This window comes from Eptatretus burgeri, chromosome 13, assembly GCF_056783735.1.
Source record: "Eptatretus burgeri isolate ZD-2024b chromosome 13, Ebu_testis_v1, whole genome shotgun sequence".
NCBI classification, from domain to species: domain Eukaryota; kingdom Metazoa; phylum Chordata; class Myxini; order Myxiniformes; family Myxinidae; genus Eptatretus; species Eptatretus burgeri.
The window spans coordinates 77998255-78017084 of NC_140973.1; the positions used below are offsets into that span (position 1 = coordinate 77998255).

The following is an 18830-nucleotide window of genomic DNA, read 5'->3' on the forward strand; positions in this document are numbered from 1 at the left end:
TATCTCGAACACCTTGTCCGTGGCGCCCCCTTCAAGTTTGTTTTTACGCTGATTTCATCAAAGTATGGATAATCCGAGGAGTGCGAAATGCCATATAGCCTATATGACGTTATATTGTTCCTGGAATGTTCCAGAGGAAGTTTTGCACCAAAGGTCATAATCCTTGACCTTTGACCTTTAAAGTTCACAAAGGTCAAATTTTCAAAGTTGTGGGAATCGAACCGGGTTTTCAACCTTCTTCGACGAACTAACTCCAATGAGCTATAACACGTATCCTGTTTCCTTATTTTAATGTCCACAACATTGTTTTGTGACCTTTAAAGGATGTGCAAAGGTCAAATTTTGAAAGTTGTTGAACGAAACCGGGTTTTCGACATTTTGCAGCTAACAACCTGTCACTCGTACCTCATCATGTTGATCATTCTTATAACTTGGTCAAACATTATCACATTGTCTCATCCTTGACTTCTGAAACAATCTACATCGTCAAATACCGCTCGTGAACCATCGTCGTCTTCAGACTCGTCTTTCCTTTATTTGCCTTATTTGATTAATCTACATAGAAGTGGATACTTGAAGCAATACCGAATGGTAATTTTTGCATAAATTTGCGTAATTAAACCAAATATTATTGAAGTATGCTGTCTTGTGAATTGGAAACAATCATTGTTAGGATTCGGCACCTTCAATGATGATAATTTGTTTGATCAAAGGTGATATATTTCAACACACCGAGATGTAATGTGACAAAAATAATGGATTTTGCATAAATTTGCAAAATTTTAGCCAAACATCATGAAAAGGTGCATTTTTATGGACGAGGCAACAACAACAACAACAACAACAACAACAACAACAACAACAACAACAACAACAACAACAACAACGTTGATATTCGGATTGAGCCCCCAAAATTACATGAGGAACCAAATTTCCAGGTGGTGTGAACAGGTGATCCACGGAAGTCAAAACGGGGCTCATTTTCCAGGTTATTCCATTCGGAGTCAGAGACTAATTACGAACTGTGACGCTGTCTGTGCGTAATGTGTACGTGAAGACGCCGACAGCACAACACATAGTCGGTGATACGGCAAAGGCTGGCGGTGTGAGACTTCAACGGCACGTTTACCGATATTACTGGAAAAGGAGCGAAGTATTAATTTTGTTTTTACATCTGAAGAATGTTCTTTATAAACGGAACCAATAATTGTGGTAATAACAAGTGATGACGGGGGTGACTGGGCGGTGTACAACGTACAACGTACAACGTACAACGGGGGCGTGTGGCGAATTTGCGGAATGAGCCGTTGTGTTCGGCGCGGCAGATTCGCGTCCGTTACTCGGCGGTTTGTGTGAACTTCGAACGCAGGTAAACGCCGTTACACGTTTCCTTTTCGGCCTGAACTAAACAGATTGTGCACTCGGAGCTGAGATGTAAAAGTGTAATCGCATGAAAACTTGTACGTATTTTGCATTCACGGAGCGTTTTGTTTAATAAATCAATAATTTGTTGTGCGTCCTCACGAACTTCAAACCGTCTCTCCGTAACATAAAAATTCCCCTGATTTTATATATATATATATATATATATATATATATATATATATACAGCTATTGGGGGTTTTAAAATTAAATCCTTTCACCTCACGTTTTTATTTCAACATTTCATTTCTCCAGAGAATCTGCCGAGTTCGTGCTGAGGTAACGACCCAAGCCTCGACGTCATACAGTGTGCAGTATATACAGTGTGAACTGTGTACGGTTTATTCACTTCTTTTTATTTATTTAAATTGAGAAACCTGTTATCTGGGCTGTGTTCCGTCAGCAAACGGCTTTGCATCGCTTACCAAGCCAGTCGTTCCGTATCAACCGCTTCGCAAGCCGCTCGCCAAGCGGAGCAAGCGATTAAGAGGGGTGTTTCATGATGTGAGGTAAAAAAAGAAAATGGCCGCCGTAATCGGATTCAAAAGAATATTCCAACCAATGAAATGATCAGAGATGTTCCCCTGTTATATAATACAGTGTATTAGTACAGTAAATATTATTAAAACGTGCATTTAATACTTTTTTTTTTGTTCTGCCTTTCATCCTAATTATTTAACATCTACAAACATGGAAAACCCCTCGGCAAAATGCACAATGGTAGGGTCTATAAATAAGCTTGGCAGAGGGCCCCTTCCTGTTTCATTGGAGGAGACTATCAGCAGCACACAGTCAGTCAGTCAGTCAGTCAGTCAGTCAGTCAGTCAGTCAGTCAGTCAGTCTCCTGTGGTGTTTCAGACATTTTCCACAGAGCCTTTCACATATTCAACTGAAACTTGGTACGTGGCTTTATTATGATACGTTTTATTTATTTTATTTTTTGTAAACCTTGTCGAGTCTCGTGTGAGAGCTAACACACAACGCACATCAAGGGGGGCATGAGACAAGAGGGGCAGGAGTGGGAAGGACAAAACAGTGGGGAACAGACTCTCGGACTCTCTGGAAAATCCTCTATTTCTCTTTGCCGACGACTCCACCCTCTGCCGTACCATCTGTCATCCCTCAGACCGGCAAGCAGCAGCTTCTTCACTCACTGCAGATCTGGATAAAATCACAAACTGGTCCAACACGTGGAACATGTCTTTCAATCCAGACAAATCTCACACTCTCACTGTCTCTTCGAAAGGACCGTTTACAAAACCCCCCCATCCACTTTCTCAACAATCCTCTGGAAGAAGTCTTTTCTTTCAAGCTTCTAGGTCTCACTATCTGCCATGACCTTTCCTGGGAAAGTCACATTTCCAACCTCGCCTCAAAAGCCAGTCGCCGACTGGGAATCCTCCGTCGTGCTAAGTCCTTCCTCGGCCCTCTTGAGCTCCTGACCACTTACAAAGCTTTTGTCCGTAGCCTGATGGAGTACTGCTCTCCCCTCTGGGCTGGTGCTCCTGCCTCCCACCTTTCTCGGCTTCACGCTGTCGAAACCAGGGTATTTAAGATCATCGGCATCTCCCGCAATGAAGCTGAGTCTTTGGGCCTCTCACTCAATCACCGCAGGTTGGTCGGTGGTCTTTCTGTCTTCTACCGACTCCTCTCCAGCCTTGCCCCCCTGCTCTCTTTGCGATTTGTCCCCACCACATTTCCACAGGGCGCTCAAGGTCCACCAACAACCCCCTTCTGGTAAAACTACCAAAATCACGAATCACTGCTCATCTTCACTCTTTCATTCCTCTTTTTTCCCGCCTTTGGAATAAACTTCCTCACTCTATTCTTTCCCATTCTTCCCTCCAGGCTTTCAAAACAGCTGTTCACCACCACCTCTTATCTTCCCCCATCCAAATCCTCGAACTTTTCTACCCCCGATAATCCACCCAAGCCCACTTCCTTCATTTCTCCTACTTTCCTTCCTGAAAGTCCCTGAAATGTCCATCTTCTCTTCGCCATGTTCCCCATCCCATCCCCATCCCTCTCTCTTCCACAGTTCACCTAATGTGTCTGTTCCCCACTGTTTTGTCCCTTCCACTCCTGCCCCTCTTGTCTCATGCCTCCTTGCTATGAGTTGTGTGTTAGCTCTCATACGAGCCTCGACCAAGGTATACAAAAAAAAAAAAAAAACAGCGATTAGGAGATCTGTGGAAGGGAGAGAGATGGAGCGGGAAACATGGGGAATACAAGATGGACATTACAGGGACTTTCGGGAAGGAAAGCAGGGAATTTGAAGGAGGTGGGCTTGGGTGGATTATCAGGGGTAGAAAAGATCGAGGTTTTGGATGGGGGAAGATAAAATATGGTGGTGAACAGCTGTTTTGAAGGCCTGGAGGGAAGAATGGTATTGAATAGAGTGAGGGAGTTTATTCCAAAGGTGGGGAAAAAGAGGAATGAAAGAGTGAAAGTGAGCAGTGATTTGTGATTTTGGTAGTTTTACCAGAAGGGGGTTGTTGGCGGACCTTGAGCACCCTGCAGAAATGTGGTGGGGACAAATCGCAGAGAGAGCAAGGGGGGGGGGGCGAAGCTGTAGAGGAGACTGTCTCTCTCTATCGAGTGCAGCCTGTGGCTGCTGGTTGCATCACTGGTTGGGACGTGGCTATGCCGCTGATGCAGTGCCCCCCTTACCAGTACACTGCTGCTCATTTCGCCGACCTCGAAAGGATGACAGGCTGAGTCAACCTCCTGGTATATTTTAATTCAGCGGCCAACGGGGATTGAACTGAGGACCCTAGGATCCAAAGCCGCCACCCTAACCTCGAAGCCAACACCAGGCTAGAGGAGAGGGTAGAAGACAGAAAGACCACCGACCAGCCTGCGGTGAGAGAGTGAGAGGCCCAAAGACTCGCCTCATTGCGGGAGATGTCAATGACCCGAAATGCCTTGGTTTCTACAGCGTGATGCCGAGAAAGGTGGGAGGCAGGAGCACCAGCCCAGAGGGGAGAGCAGCACTCCATCAGGCTGCGGACAAAAGCTTTGTAAGTGGTCAGGAGCTCAGGTGGGCTGAGGAAGGACCTTTCACGACGGAGGATTCTCAGTCGGCGACTGGCTTTGGAGGCGAGGTTTGAAATGTGGCTTTCCCAGGAAAGGTCATGGCAGATAGTGAGACCCAGAAGCTTGAAAGAAAGGACTTCTTCCAGAGGATTGTTGAGAAAGTGGGTGTGGGGGGGGGTTCTAAACGGTCCTTTCAGAGAGACATAATGAGAACAAGTTCGAATTTCATGACGTTTCGTCAATTATTCACAGTTTCCCCCTTTTTGGACTTAAAAAAACATCACAGCGTTGGGGTACATGTATTGCAAAGCAATTCTTGCTCTTGTTTATCTTTCTTTCCCTCTTCCTCATATTTTGTAGTCACTGCTAACACAATTAGAGAGTTCATAGAAGACGATATTCTGCACAGTGTTTTAGTATATTCAAGAGGGCTTTGCCGTTCATGGGGGTCACATTCTTGAAATTCCCCGTGCACCGCAAATCCGAAAACTTAGGGGGTAACAGGGAAAATAGGGTTGGGGACTTCAACTTTAAGTTTTGTTCAAACTGTCCCCTTAATTAACATGATTGTGCATTGTTTTTGTGCTATTTATTTTCATAAATAATTATTAAGAAGGTAAAATAAAGTATTGTTATTTCACTCGTATAAAAGCCCGTCAAAAATGGCGGGTTGGAATTATTTTATTCGAAATATTCAGACTGGAAAATATGTTTTGTCGCACGAAAAAGCGTTGTTTTAAAACACTACATGTACAAATGTTACCCCATTTCTTTCTCTTCTGGGACCTTTCATTTTGAGGTTAGAGCCTCATGAGCGTGCCAAAGCCTGAAGCCTCGGCCTCGTGTCAGGTGTACTTCTCTCTTCTTTATTAGACATCGCACGTATGTAAATGAACACTCGTTTTCCTCTGTGTGCATTACACATCACTTGCAGCGAATTTTACCTCCCTGCGCCTTGTATTTATTGTTCGTTTTTACAATGCTTCTGTACACCACCATTGAGGCCTGGTTGCGAGTCACCATCTACATTTCCAAAATAAGAGACATAATTACTCTTTAATGGAAAATGTTTGTCGAGTTTTTATTTTATTTATTTATTTTAATGCTGAAAAATAGACCACTGTGAACACAGTCGTGTTAAAAGATTGGCCTTTAAAAGCCTTCTTAAATCGTCATTTTGAAGGGGGACAGACATCATCACACAAACAAATACACAAACACACATTGTGTTTTATTTGGTAAGATATTGAGCTGTGAGTTGCATCATTTCTGGGGGCATAGCTGTGCTGCTGCCGCTCAACATGAAGCTGGTACTCATTTTGCTGCGCTAACCCACCTCGTGTTCGTTAACAGCATGACAGGGGCTCAAACTCAAGACCCTAAGATCTTAGCGCAGCCACCTTAACCGTAAAAAGCCAACACCAGGCTGAATTTCCTGGATGAAAAACATTTTAAGAAAGTTCATTTTCTTGAGTTATTAAAATCATGAAACTTTTCTTTAATCATAACGATGATAAACGTGATCCAATAATTTGATGGCGACGATTATGTTGGAGGGGTTTTGAAGGGGTTATTTTGTCAATAGCTCCTGTAAATTAATTGTGTGAATAAATACCCATCAACGTTGCATCGGCATCATCATCGCCATATTGACGGCCTCTTCTTTACTCAATATGTACACTCCTACATGCCACACCCTCTCACGCTATATATCAATACATTGCATGTTTTTTGGAAGTATGATAAAAGTCGATTTGTGTTATGCAGTCTTCAAGTATCCTTACTATAATTCACGGACCGCTGTTTGTTTGCTTTTCGCGCTACTTCTGCAGTTCTGGGCCAATGACATCCATACTTGTTACAGAGGATCAGCACGACCCGATTTAATGTATAGTGGTGTTTTTATCTTTGCCGGTGGTTGTGGGGAGGGGGGGGGGTACGCAAATTCTTGATGTTAATGTGTATTGTGTTTCGCCACCTCCAGGTTGGGGAGGGTATTACATGTCTTCACCATTTACAGTGCAGTATTCCTGTCCCCACGTGTTCCAGTGCAGTGAGGTGTTTTGAATTGAAAACAGTCGGTATGTTCTTGCACGTAACCAGGAGTTTTATTTTTTTTTGCATATGCAGAGCCATCAGTTGCCTGCCTATACACCGCCCAAATAAAGGTATGCGTCAGAAGAACGTGTCGTATGTTTGGAACGAGATTTCCCGTTGAGCGGGTACTCTGATAGTATAATTCAATTCAGAAAGAGGTTTAAAGGCGTATGTAAAAATTAATTCCGGGTTTTACCACAGTTTTCGTCAATGGCTATTACATCACCCTGTCCAACGTGTTACAATAGTTATTCGTACCTGTTGAACATGATGTCTGTGGTGAATTGAGGTGAATTGAGGGACATGACGCGGGATCACATGTTGTGCGTCTCGCGTATAAGGGGAGGTCTCTGCGGCACGAGTGGTTGTCCCCGGGGCATTGCCATTTACATCGGCTGTTCACTTGATGCTCGTTAACTGAAGGTGCTCATTGACTGGTGAGAATGGAGATTATATCGAACTCCGTGCTTACGCGGATTTATTCTGCAATGATTAATCGCACATGTATACGTTACTGCTTATGTACTCCTAGCTGAACCTGTATTCCCCGGTGTGCCCGTAGAAGCGGCTCCAATCAAATGGAATAAAGCCTAAACTCTGAAGGTTCATCTCTCGCTCTCATTTCAATTTATTCCATTTGATTTTCTCGGCTCTCTCAACCAACGATGGACAAGATCTACAAACCAGAGAGGTTCGACGCAGACCCAAACGCGACTGACGCAGAAATGAAATGGTCGCATTGGTTCTGTTCCTTCTCACACTATCTGACCATCATCGAGGAAGGAGCCGACAAATTTGCCGCTCTCGTGAATCATGTCTCGCCCAGCGTGTACAGGCTCTTCTCGGAGTGCGACACTTACGAAGCAGCGATTGACGTGCTGCAGGCGCTCTACGTGAAGCCCAAGAACGAGGTATACATACGACATCTTCTCAACACACGCAAGCAAGCAGCCGGGGAGACAATCGATCAGTTCCTGCAAGCTCTGAATCAGCTGGGAAAAGACGGCAGCTTCCGGGCCGTAAGCGCCGAGGAACACCGAAAGGAAGCCACACGGGAGGCATTCATCCAAGGACTCAGATCAGCCCACATACGGCAACGCTTACTAGAGAAAGCGCAACCCACTCTTGACAAGGTAGTCGATCAGGCACGAGCGATGGATACGGCTCAGCAGCAATCTGAGTCATTTGGGACACCGATGCTGCTAATGAACGCTGCTACGGTGGGAACTCAAGGAACCCCACTGGCACAGACACAGCCAGACATAGGGGATGGAGAAACACCCGAGGAGCCGGATACCCAGGCCACGTCAAACTCCTCAGCAACTGCTCCGGTTGGTAAATGCTTCTTTTGTGGGTACAAAAGGCATCCTCGTCAAAAATGTCCCGCCAGAGATGCCACATGCATGAATTGCGACAAGAAAGGGCATTATGCCAGGGTATGTAAATCTACTCTAAGGAGAAATAAACCCACTTCTGCGGCTCTCTACTCGCAGAATAAATTAACTGCAGCCTCCCCGGGGAATCTATCCAAGGCTATCATCAACGTACGAATTAACGGGCATATGGCTGAGGCACTGATTGATACCGGTAGCTCTGAAAGTTTCGTCAACAGCTCGCTAGTGAAGGGCAGGAAATGGGTAATCCACCCGACTGACAATACGGTATGCATGGCCGCCACCTCACTACAATCCCGCGTACGAGGGTACTGCAATGTTGAATTGGACGTAAAAGGGTACACGCATCGGGATGTAAGGGTACTGGTGCTTCGTGATTTGTGCGCAGACGTAATTCTGGGTCATAATGTCCTCAAGCAGCACACGAGCGTCGAAATACCCTTTGGAGGAAGCAAACCTCGTCTAATTTTAAATGCGTTGACCACCGCGGAGGTGACGTCCCACCAGCTGTTCGCTAACTTGTCGCCGGTCTGCAAACCGATAGCGATCAAATCGCGGCGATATACCACTGCTGACATGAATTTCATCACTTCGGAAACCAAGCGATTACTGGAAGAGGGAATTATAGAACCGAGCGATTCGCCATGGCGCGCACAGGTGTTAGTAACCAGCAGTCAGAACCATAAGAAACGAATGGTTGTCGATTATTCCCAAACGGTCAATCGCTTCACCCAACTCGACGCCTACCCCCTGCCGCGCATAGATGAGATGGTTGAACGCGTGGCCAATTATAAGGTATTCAGTACCATCGACTTGCGAAGCGCCTATCATCAAATTCCCATCCGAGAGGAAGACAAACCTTACACTGCATTCCAGGCAGGGAGGCGCCTCTACCAATTCAGGAGAATACCTTTCGGTGTCACGAATGGGGTAGCTTGCTTCCAACGGGTTATGGACGACATCATCTCAGATGAAAACCTCAAAGACACTTTTGTTTACGTGGATAATGTCACAGTGTGCGGTAGGGATCAGAGGGAACATGATAGGAATCTGGACAGATTCTTGAGCATTGCTAGAAAATATAATCTGACTCTCAACTACGAGAAATGCGTATTCTCGGCAAGGTCAATTGACCTTCTCGGCTACACGATAGCCGACGGCACAATTAAGCCTGATCCTGAGCGATTGCGCCCGCTCCGTGAGCTTCCACCACCTCAGGACTTGCAGACAATGCGCCGGGTGATCGGGATGTTCGCTTACTATGCGAGATGGATTTCGCAATACTCCGAGAAAATACATCCCCTAGTGCAGGGGTCGGGAACGTGTGGCTCGCGAGCCAGGTATGGCTCTTTTGATGATTGCATCTGGCTCGCAGATAAAATTGGAGCTTGAAACTTGGAAAGCCCAATATTTCTCGCAGAAGCTTTACCTATAGTTTGAATGGTGTCGTGCTTCATTCACGTGCAGGGTTGAACTTGGCAGAAGGAGAGAAGAAAAAACACCTCCGAATTGTCTGAAGCGGTTTTTGTTTCGTCCAGTCATGCGGCCGACGCGAGTAGTGATTTCGGTTCCTCCAATGACGTGCCGCCGCCGAGACACGTCACGGAATTCATCTCGACCAATCACGCGCCACCGCTGAGGCGACTCGTGATTTCGGTTCCTCCAATGACGTGCCGCCGCCGAGACGCGTCACGGAATTCATCTCGACCAATCACGCGCCACTGCTGAGGCGACTCGTGATTTCGGTTCCTCCAATGACGTGCCGCCGCCGAGACGCGTCACGGAATTCATCTCGACCAATCACGCGCCACCGCTGAGGCGACTCGTGATTTCGGTTCCTCCAATGACGTGCCGCCGCCGAGACGCGTCACGGAATTCATCTCGACCAATCACGCGCCACCGCTGAGGCGACAGCATCCCAGAGTCGGCCGGCCGCGCCGCACCTCTCGAGTATGTCAGCCCGTGCGCAGGCCAGCCAGACTCACTTGGGTCAACATCTCCCTCTCTCTCATTTGCTCAAAGCTAACCCTTCGACGAAGAAGATGGCGAAAAGAAAAAAGATGAGGAGTATCGTACATTTCAGGACGAATGGGCCGAAGAATTCGCCTTTGTGGAGAGAGCAGGTTCTGTGGTGTGTCTAATTTGCAATGACAAAATTGCATCGATGAAACGGTCGAATATAAAGCGGCACTTCGACACGCGCCATGCTACCTTTGCATCAAAATACCCTGTGGGAGACAGCAGAAAGAAAGCGTGCCAAGAGCTACTGAGCATAGTGCAAGCCAGCCAGCAGCAACTCCGCGTATGGACCCGGCAAGGTGACTATAATTCCGCCAGCTTTGCTGGATCTTTAGCAATAGTGAGGAACGGAAAACCATTCACAGATGGCGAGTATGCAAAAACGTTCATGCTGGATGTAGCCAATGAACTTTTTGATGATCTTCTGAACAAAGACAAGATAATCAAACGGATACAAGACATGCCTCTGTCGGCAAGAACTGTTCATGATCGTACCATCATGATGGCAAACCAAGTGGAGGAAACGCAAGTGAAGGACATAAATACAGCGCCGTTCTTTTCCCTGGCTTTGGATGAGTCAACAGACATAAGCCATTTGTCGCAGTTCAGTGTGATTGCAAGATATGCTGCTGGTGATACACGGCGCGAAGAAAGTCTTGCTGTTCTGCCAATAAAAGGGTCCACAAGAGGTGAGTATTTATTCAAGTCTTTCATGGAGTTCGCTCAAGAAAAAAATCTACGAATGGATAAACTTATCTCAGTGTGTACTGATGGTGCTCCGTGTATGGTGGGGAAAAACAAAGGATTTGTGGCGCTTCTCCGTGAACATGAAAATAGACCCATCCTAAGTTTCCATTGCATTCTACACCAGGAGGCACTTTGTGCTCAGATGTGTGATGGGCAGCTTGGCGAAGTGATGTCGCTGGTCATTCGTGTGATCAACTTTATTGTTGCCCGAGCCTTAAATGCTCGCCAGTTTAAAACACTGCTGGATGAAGTTGGAAATAACTATCACGGTCTGCTTTTGCACAGCAATGTGCGTTGATTGTCAAGAGGGAAGGTGCTTTGCCGTTTTGCGGCTTGCCTGAACGAAATCCGGACTTTCCTTGAAATGAAAGGGATTGAGCATCCTGATCTAGCCGAAACTGAGTGGCTCCTCAAGTTTTACTATCTCGTGGATATGACTGAACATCTGAACGAGCTCAACGTGAAAATGCAAGGCATTGGAAATACAGTGTTATCCCTTCAACAAGCCGTGTTTGCTTTTGAAAACAAGCTGGAGCTCTTTATCATGGATCTTGAAACAGGTCGTTTACTACATTTTGAAAAACTGAGACAATTTAAAGATGCATGCACAGCAAGTGAGCCCACTCAAAACTTTTATCTCCACCAGTTAGCTGGCTTCACATCCAGTCTCCTACAGTCATTCAAAGCACGCTTTGGAGAATTTCGTGAGCACACTCGTCTTTTTAAGTTCATCACCCATCCAAACGAGTGTTCACTGAACACAGCCGACCTGAGTTACATTCCTGGTGTCTCCGTCAGAGATTTTGAAGCAGAAGTGGCTGACCTGAAGGCCTCAGACATGTGGGTGAATAAGTTCAAGTCACTGAATGAAGATTTGGAAAGAATCGCACGACAGAAAGCGGAGTTGGCGAGCAAGCACATGTGGACAGAAATGAAAAAACTTCAACCCGAAGACGAGCTGATTATCAAAACTTGGAACGCGCTTCCTGTCACATACCTCACACTGCAGCGTGTGAGTATTGCTGTATTGACCTTGTTTGGATCTACGTATGCATGTGAGCAGTCATTCTCACATCTTAAAAACATCAAGTCCAACCTACGATCACGTCTAACGGATGAAAGCCTCAACGGTTGCATGAAGCTTAACCTCACCAAGTACCAACCAGACTACAAAGCCATCAGCAAATCCATGCAGCACCAGAAGTCCCATTAATGGTGAGTATTATAACAACATTATTTAAAAGAATAAATTCAGAGGCTTATTATACTCACATTTAGTTGAATTCAGTCTTAAAATATATTATATGGCTCTCACTGAAATAGATTTCCAAATATTTTGCTTTAATGGCTCTCTGAGTCAAAAACGTTCCCGACCCCTGCCCTAGTGCATTGCAAAAACTTTCCACCAGATGCCGCTGTTGTAAGAGCTTTCCACAACCTCAAGGATGATATCAGTAAGTCCGTGGTTTTATCGATCGACAGCTCGGTGCCCTTCGTGGTGGAAACCGACGCTTCAAATCACGCCATAGCTGCTACACTTAATCAGTCTGGGCGGCCGGTCGCGTTCTTCTCGAGAACTCTCTCTAGAAGCGAACAGAGACACTCAGCGATAGAGAAGGAAGCGTACGCCATCGTTGAAGCGCTGCGGAAATGGAGACATTATTTACTGGGAAACCACTTCACGCTCGTTACGGACCAACGATCCGTGGCATTCATGTTTGATGGGAAAAATAACGGGAAAATTAAGAATGAAAAAATTATGAGATGGCGGATAGACCTAGCTTGCTACAGTTACGACATTGTTTACCGGCCCGGGAAAGAAAACCCTGCTGCAGATACCTTCTCTCGGGTCTACAGTTCGGCAACAATCAGTCAGGCTTTGCAAGACCTCCATGTGTCTCTGTGCCACCCGGGGGTAACCAGGATGGCACATTTCGTGCGCAGACAAAATCTTCCCTATTCTGTTGAAGATATTAAACAAATGAATGCTTCATGCCCTGTTTGTGCTGAACTAAAACCCAGATTCTTTGGCGCGGCATCTGGCAGACTGATCAAGGCCACTTCCCCCTTCGAGAGACTAAACATCGACTTCAAAGGGCCCCTGCCGACCGAAACAGACAACAGATACATATTCACCGTTGTTGATGAATATTCAAGGTTCCCTTTCGCATTTCCGTGCTCGGATATGACCTCGGGCACTGTCGTGAAATGTCTCTCTGACCTCTTCGCTATGTTTGGGAGACCTTCGTACATACATTCAGACAGAGGGCCGTGTTTCATGTCGGCCGGGCTAAAACAATTCCTACTAGAGCTCGGCATAGCAACTAGTCGAACGACGGGTTACAACCCACAGGGAAACGGGCAGGTGGAACGGTATAATGGAGTTATTTGGAAAGCCGTAACTCTGGCGCTGAAATCGAGAGGACTGGGCCCCGAGCGGTGGGAGGTTACTCTTCCCGACGCTCTGAATTCCATACGCTCTTTGCTCTGCACGTCCACCAATGCCACTCCTCACGAACGAATGTTTACTCACCAACGACGTTATGTTGACGGTCAAACGGTGCCCAACTGGCTGACCCATCCCAGTACAGTGTTCATGAAACGCCCGGTACGACAAAGCAAGTATGAACCCCTGGTGGAGGGGGTCGAACTCATTGACACTAATCCAGAGTATGCTCATGTCAGGCTCCCGGATGGCAGGGAGACCACTGTGTCGGTTCGCCATCTGGCTCCCTCAGGTACTCCTCCCGCAGGTACACCACCTTCTGGCACTCCTCCTTCTGACATTTCCCCCCAGGAACTCCGCCGGGCGACGGGGCTGCCGCGTTCCACCCGAGAGCGATCGAGGAGTCATCCCCGGCACAAGTCGAGGCTCACCAAGAGGATCGGGAGTCTCCCTCAAGTGAAACTGCCGTTTACTCCCGGAGAGGTCGACGAATAAGGCCCCCTCGACGACTCAATCTGTAAAGGGGATTATCGGCATTCTCGCTGCTCATGCTCCTATATGCCCATTATATCATATATCGATGCTCATTTCCATGCTCCTACAACTCAAAATAATCACTGCTTGGCATGTATGCTTCTGTAGACCTATTAGTCCGCGTTGCTTGAAATGTATACTCCTATAGTGCTAAAGCAATCATGGTGTGTAAGATGGGCCCCTAGTTACATTTTAAAGGTGAGGAGAATGTGGTGAATTGAGGTGAATTGAGGGACATGACGCGGGTTCACATGTTGTGCGTCTCGCGTATAAGGGGAGGTCTCTGCGGCACGAGTGGTTGTCCCCGGGGCATTGCCATTTACATCGGCTGTTCACTTGATGCTCGTTAACTGAAGGTGCTCATTGACTGGTGAGAATGGAGATTATATCGAACTCCGTGCTTACGCGGATTTATTCTGCAATGATTAATCGCACATGTATACGTTACTGCTTATGTACTCCTAGCTGAACCTGTATTCCCCGGTGTGCCCGTAGAAGCGGTTCCAATCAAATGGAATAAAGCCTAAACTCTGAAGGTTCATCTCTCGCTCTCATTTCAATGTCCTTGGAAAAACAGCAAGTTTGCTGTTTGGAATGATTTTCAATTTTGTTTGACTGCCAGACAGGCAGATAGAGTAAAAAGATTATCTCACTCCTCTCTGCACATATGTAATTGGGACGGATTCAGTCAGGTCAGGTCAGGTATGGGAGCATGCGCCAGAGCAGCGCGTCACTGCGTCCACTTTCTGACAGCACTCCAGGGACCTCCATCTGGCCATTCTCCAGGCAGATGCCTGGCCCATCCCCATCTCTTTGAGATGCCGATCAAACTGCTGTAACCACGAGGCACGTCGCCGGTCCATTGGCCTCCTCCACTCACGAGACTCCCTCGCTGAGAGAAGCTGCTGAGCAGGATCAGCATCAGGAAAACGAGCCACATAGTGTAGGGCCATGTGTAATCCTGTATTTTTTCTTTGCTAACTGTTGTTTCTAATGTTTTTCATGTTCTATGGACATCCTTCTAACAAAACAACGATGTTGGGAAGTTTTAATTTTGTAATTTTTATGAATTTTAGACCCAATTTTGATATGACCCTAAATTAGCTAAAAAAACCGTATACTTTTTTAAATTTTTTATTTTATTTTGTACATAAATATAGCATGTGACACCTCAAAATGAGCCTCTCAGTGACTACAAACACATGAGCATACTATTTTAGACATTTGATATAGATTTTAAGGCATTGTTAGCATACATAGATAAATATGCTTTGCTTGGATGGTATGTAAACTGACTAACATCACTAACAATAAGCTGTATAATGTGGAATCATATACATATATCAAGTTAATATAATTATATGCTCATTGTTTTGCAGTGTATTTCAGGGAAAAACATGATAAACTCTTGTTACCAAATATAAAATAGTTGGGGACAATTCCAATATAGATCCAGGTGGTTTGAAAGACAACATTATGTTGCACTTTTTATATAATACCTAAATGTATTAAGGGTCATATCATAAGTCTGCATGCTTCCCTAAAGTACTTTCTTATGGTGGGTGCGTGAGTGGCTAGTTGGTCACAGAGCGGGGGGGGGGGGGGGAAATGCATTGTTAAAAATCACTTCTCCCATTAGTCTAGAGGGGTGGGTGGTTCTAATCTACATTGTATATGACAATACTTTAAGGAAGCGATGCAGTCTCAAAGCAAGGTGATTATTTCAGAAAATTCACATTTGTGCATATATTCATGCAGTTTGTTGAAATGTGTTAAACAATGTACTAGTATTACACATTCTATACCTACCTACTATACTACACATTCTACTCTAATTACTACCACTCTAATATATGGTCATACTAATGAATTACTAGACTAGAGATTCTACACATCTAGCTGCTAACATTTAGTGTCAACATGAATGACATACACATAACTGGTTCTATTTGTAGTAAATCACAAAGTTAATTTCAGTTTAATACTTTATAGTCAGTCATCAACATCATCATCATCACTTTCAGTTTCATCATCACTGTCAATCATCAAATTGACAGGTTCTGTGTTCATGCATTTCTCAGGTGATGCCTCACAGGCACACATCTCTGTGCAAGGGAGACCAGCTTTTTTGCATGAACATCTACCCCCTATGCATTTACTAGTTCCGCATCCACATCTGGTGAGCTCTATCAACAGCATCTGGTGCTGGTTTCAGAGTGGTTATGATTGGAACATAGATACTGTCCTCCATCCTCCAGCCATACCTTTCTGGTGGTGGAAAGTTGGGTTGTGGATTGCGGTCATTACACCAAATCATGGCCTGATAGTGGGCACGTAGGGTATGCTGTTTTAACACAGCTGCAGTTGGTGGTAACCTTTCAGACTCCGCCTGTGACCTCTTAAACATCTCCCAACGAAGCTGTCCCCACATCCTTTTTTTGGTCTGTGGCTGGAACAGCTGACAAACAAATTCTTCTAAGGCAGCTTCTGTCTCTCTTGTGGGTGTTATGGTAGAGCCCAGGTTTTTGAAGGCAGTGAGCATGTTTGGAGAAGCCTTCTGCATAACTTTCCAGCAGGTCAGTTTTCCTTTCCCAGCAAACTTTCCTGTTGTATCACAGCCTGTAAAACTGTGAAATCCAGGCAATGCTGCTGCCAGATCTTCCCCAAGTGCTTCATAGATTGGCCTCAGTGGTACTATACGTTTGTGTTCTCCTGCTCCTAATATCATGCATGTCTGCTGCCCAAGTTCAGGGAAACGACGCAAGGCAAGAATAAACACATCTGTGTCAGGTGAGAGGATGTGAATTACACCTTGAGACTTTGCAGCTTCTAGAGCATGCAGTATCAAGATTGTGTCTGCTTCTTCCTGGGTTGTGGTCAGATGCATCACAGGTTGCTGCTGAGTAGAGTGTACACCATTTTTAGTAGACACAATGACTGATTTTTCACTTTCGGTGAAATGGTTAAGTACCTTCATTGAATGATACTCTGTGAGACTGCTCTTTGTTTTAGAGCTGCTCAGGAATGTGTCCATAGCTGTTCTGATAGGTGTTGAGTCCATACACACATAGCTCCATGAATCCTTGATAGATCCTTTCCGATGATTGCGTGTACCCTGTTTCATGTTCTATGTTTTTCATGTTCTATGGACATGCATCATGTAGCTGCTCATTGGTATCATCCTTATCACAAAAGAAGCATAGTTCCTTGTCATAGGATTTTGCAGATGATCTTGTAAATCGTTCTGAGCTGGAAGACTGTCCCTCACTTGTACATGTAGCTACTTTAGGTTTATCTGCAGTCTGCTTTTTTGATGGCCGTCCTCCTTTGCTATGCTTTGTGATTAGGCTTGCATCACCTCGTGCCACACTTTTGTCATACCTTTTTTTGCACCATCCAACATTTTTGAACTGACTGTGTCTCTGTAGCAGTTTCTGTGCCATGAAGCACCCCATTGTTTCAGCTGTTCTGCTGTAACACTACCTAGCCTGTTGCTGATTGATAGACATTCTGGATCTTGGTAACTGGCCCATTTCTGTATATGGTCAAGAAGGGTTTCATAAGACTCATCTTCAGGGTTTGTTACCAGATCTCAGTTGCATTTTGGCACCTAATGCACAGTTTATAATCAATAGGTTCACATTTTTGCTGCTTTCTTGGTGGCTCTGCCATTTTCCTAAAACACACAAACATATTCATGTTAGGAACCACCACCGCCTATGCAGTTAGATACATTCTATAATGCAGTTAATAATACATTCTATTATATCAAAGTTTCTCAGCTTATCTGAAGAAATAATATCATATATATATATATATAAATAATTGTATTTGTTCATTTAGTTTGTCAACATCTCCACCAGCAATTCTGCATTACCTGAAAAACAATGGATTCAATGCAACTTGTTTCAGAATTAGTTTTTTCTAATTTGTTTATAATGATGGTCGATTGATGGATGGATGGGCAGATGATGCATTCATGGCAATGATATATGTGTATATAAGCTCTGCTGGTTGACTAATGTCAGCAGAGCTAAATGCATCTAAACAAATGACATCATGGATTTATTTGTCAAAGAATAAAATCTTCTACTTGCATGTCTATATTTTATGCTATAATTGGGTATATCGCTGGTTTCATAAAGTAGAATATTTTGCCTATTTTTTGCAAATTTGTCCAAATGTAAATTTTGTTGTTACTATAATAACTGAAAAGTGTCATAAATTGTTAAAGCTCATCATTCCAATCATTTTGATATGTCACATGACACACTTTACTTCTTAAACAAAACACTGATAGAAAATATACACTTTTTAATGTTTTTGACGGTTATGCATTGTTTCGTTAAAAAAAAGGCATAAAACTGAAAATGAAAACTTCCCAACATCTTTCATATCCTTTAAGGATGTCTAAAGGATACAAAAATGTATATAAACAACAGTTGGCAGACCAAAAATGCGAACTCAGATTTTTCAACATATGACCCTACACTAACATGTCCATACAGCGCAGCTGACGCTCACGGACTATGCAGGTAACAAATCTCATTTGAGTCTATCTGAGCAAACGCTCATTGGACACAGTCTGACCAGCGATAGCCAAGGATTCTCCGAAGGGACCTGGTACCAAAGGAATTAAGTCTCCGTCTCAGATCCCTGGTCAGAGTCCAAGTCTCACATCCATAGAGTAAGACTGGAAGCACCAAGGACCTGAAGACTCAGACTTTCGTCCTCCCGCACAGGTACCTGCAGTGCCACACCTCATTATCCAGTGAATCCATGACTCCCCAGGCCCGACCCAGATGTCTATTGACCTCTGACTCACAGCCAGCAGAGACATGAATATCACTGCCAAGGTAAGTGAATCTCTCCAAGACCTGAACATCCTCACTACAAACAGGACAGCAGCATTCAAGATATCATTGAAAGCCTGGATCTTAGTTTTGACCCAGGAAACCCATAATTCCAGCGGCTCCGACTCCTCATTCAGCACATGAGGGCCCCAAAAAGGATATCTACAGTCTCCGCAAAGATGACTGCATCATCTGTGAAATCAAGGTCAGAGATCTTGACATTCCCAAATGATGCACCACAGATTGATCTCTCTGACATCCTCCCCAGAATCCAGTCCATAC

The 18830-nt window shown here is 44.9% G+C and overlaps 1 protein-coding gene across 8 annotated transcripts in view; it reads left to right on the forward strand.

The window, feature by feature from the left end:
• The first annotated feature begins 1165 nt into the window (after window positions 1-1165).
• The window catches only part of DALRD3 (DALR anticodon binding domain containing 3), an 84087-nt gene continuing 66422 nt past the window's right edge, over window positions 1166-18830 (forward strand). For 2 of the 8 annotated variants that reach the window (XM_085853248.1, XM_085853241.1), the window contains exon 1: window positions 1436-1460. In XM_085853248.1, coding sequence (XP_085709374.1) covers window positions 1451-1460 — 10 coding nt within the window. In that variant the 5' untranslated portion in view covers window positions 1436-1450. Of the gene's footprint in view, window positions 1370-1435; window positions 1461-1677; window positions 1702-1817; window positions 1932-7117; window positions 9342-11786; window positions 11931-15776; window positions 15875-18830 lie in introns of those variants that run through there. The other 6 variants (XM_085853240.1, XM_085853244.1, XM_085853245.1 and 3 more) reach the window with 6 other exon arrangements.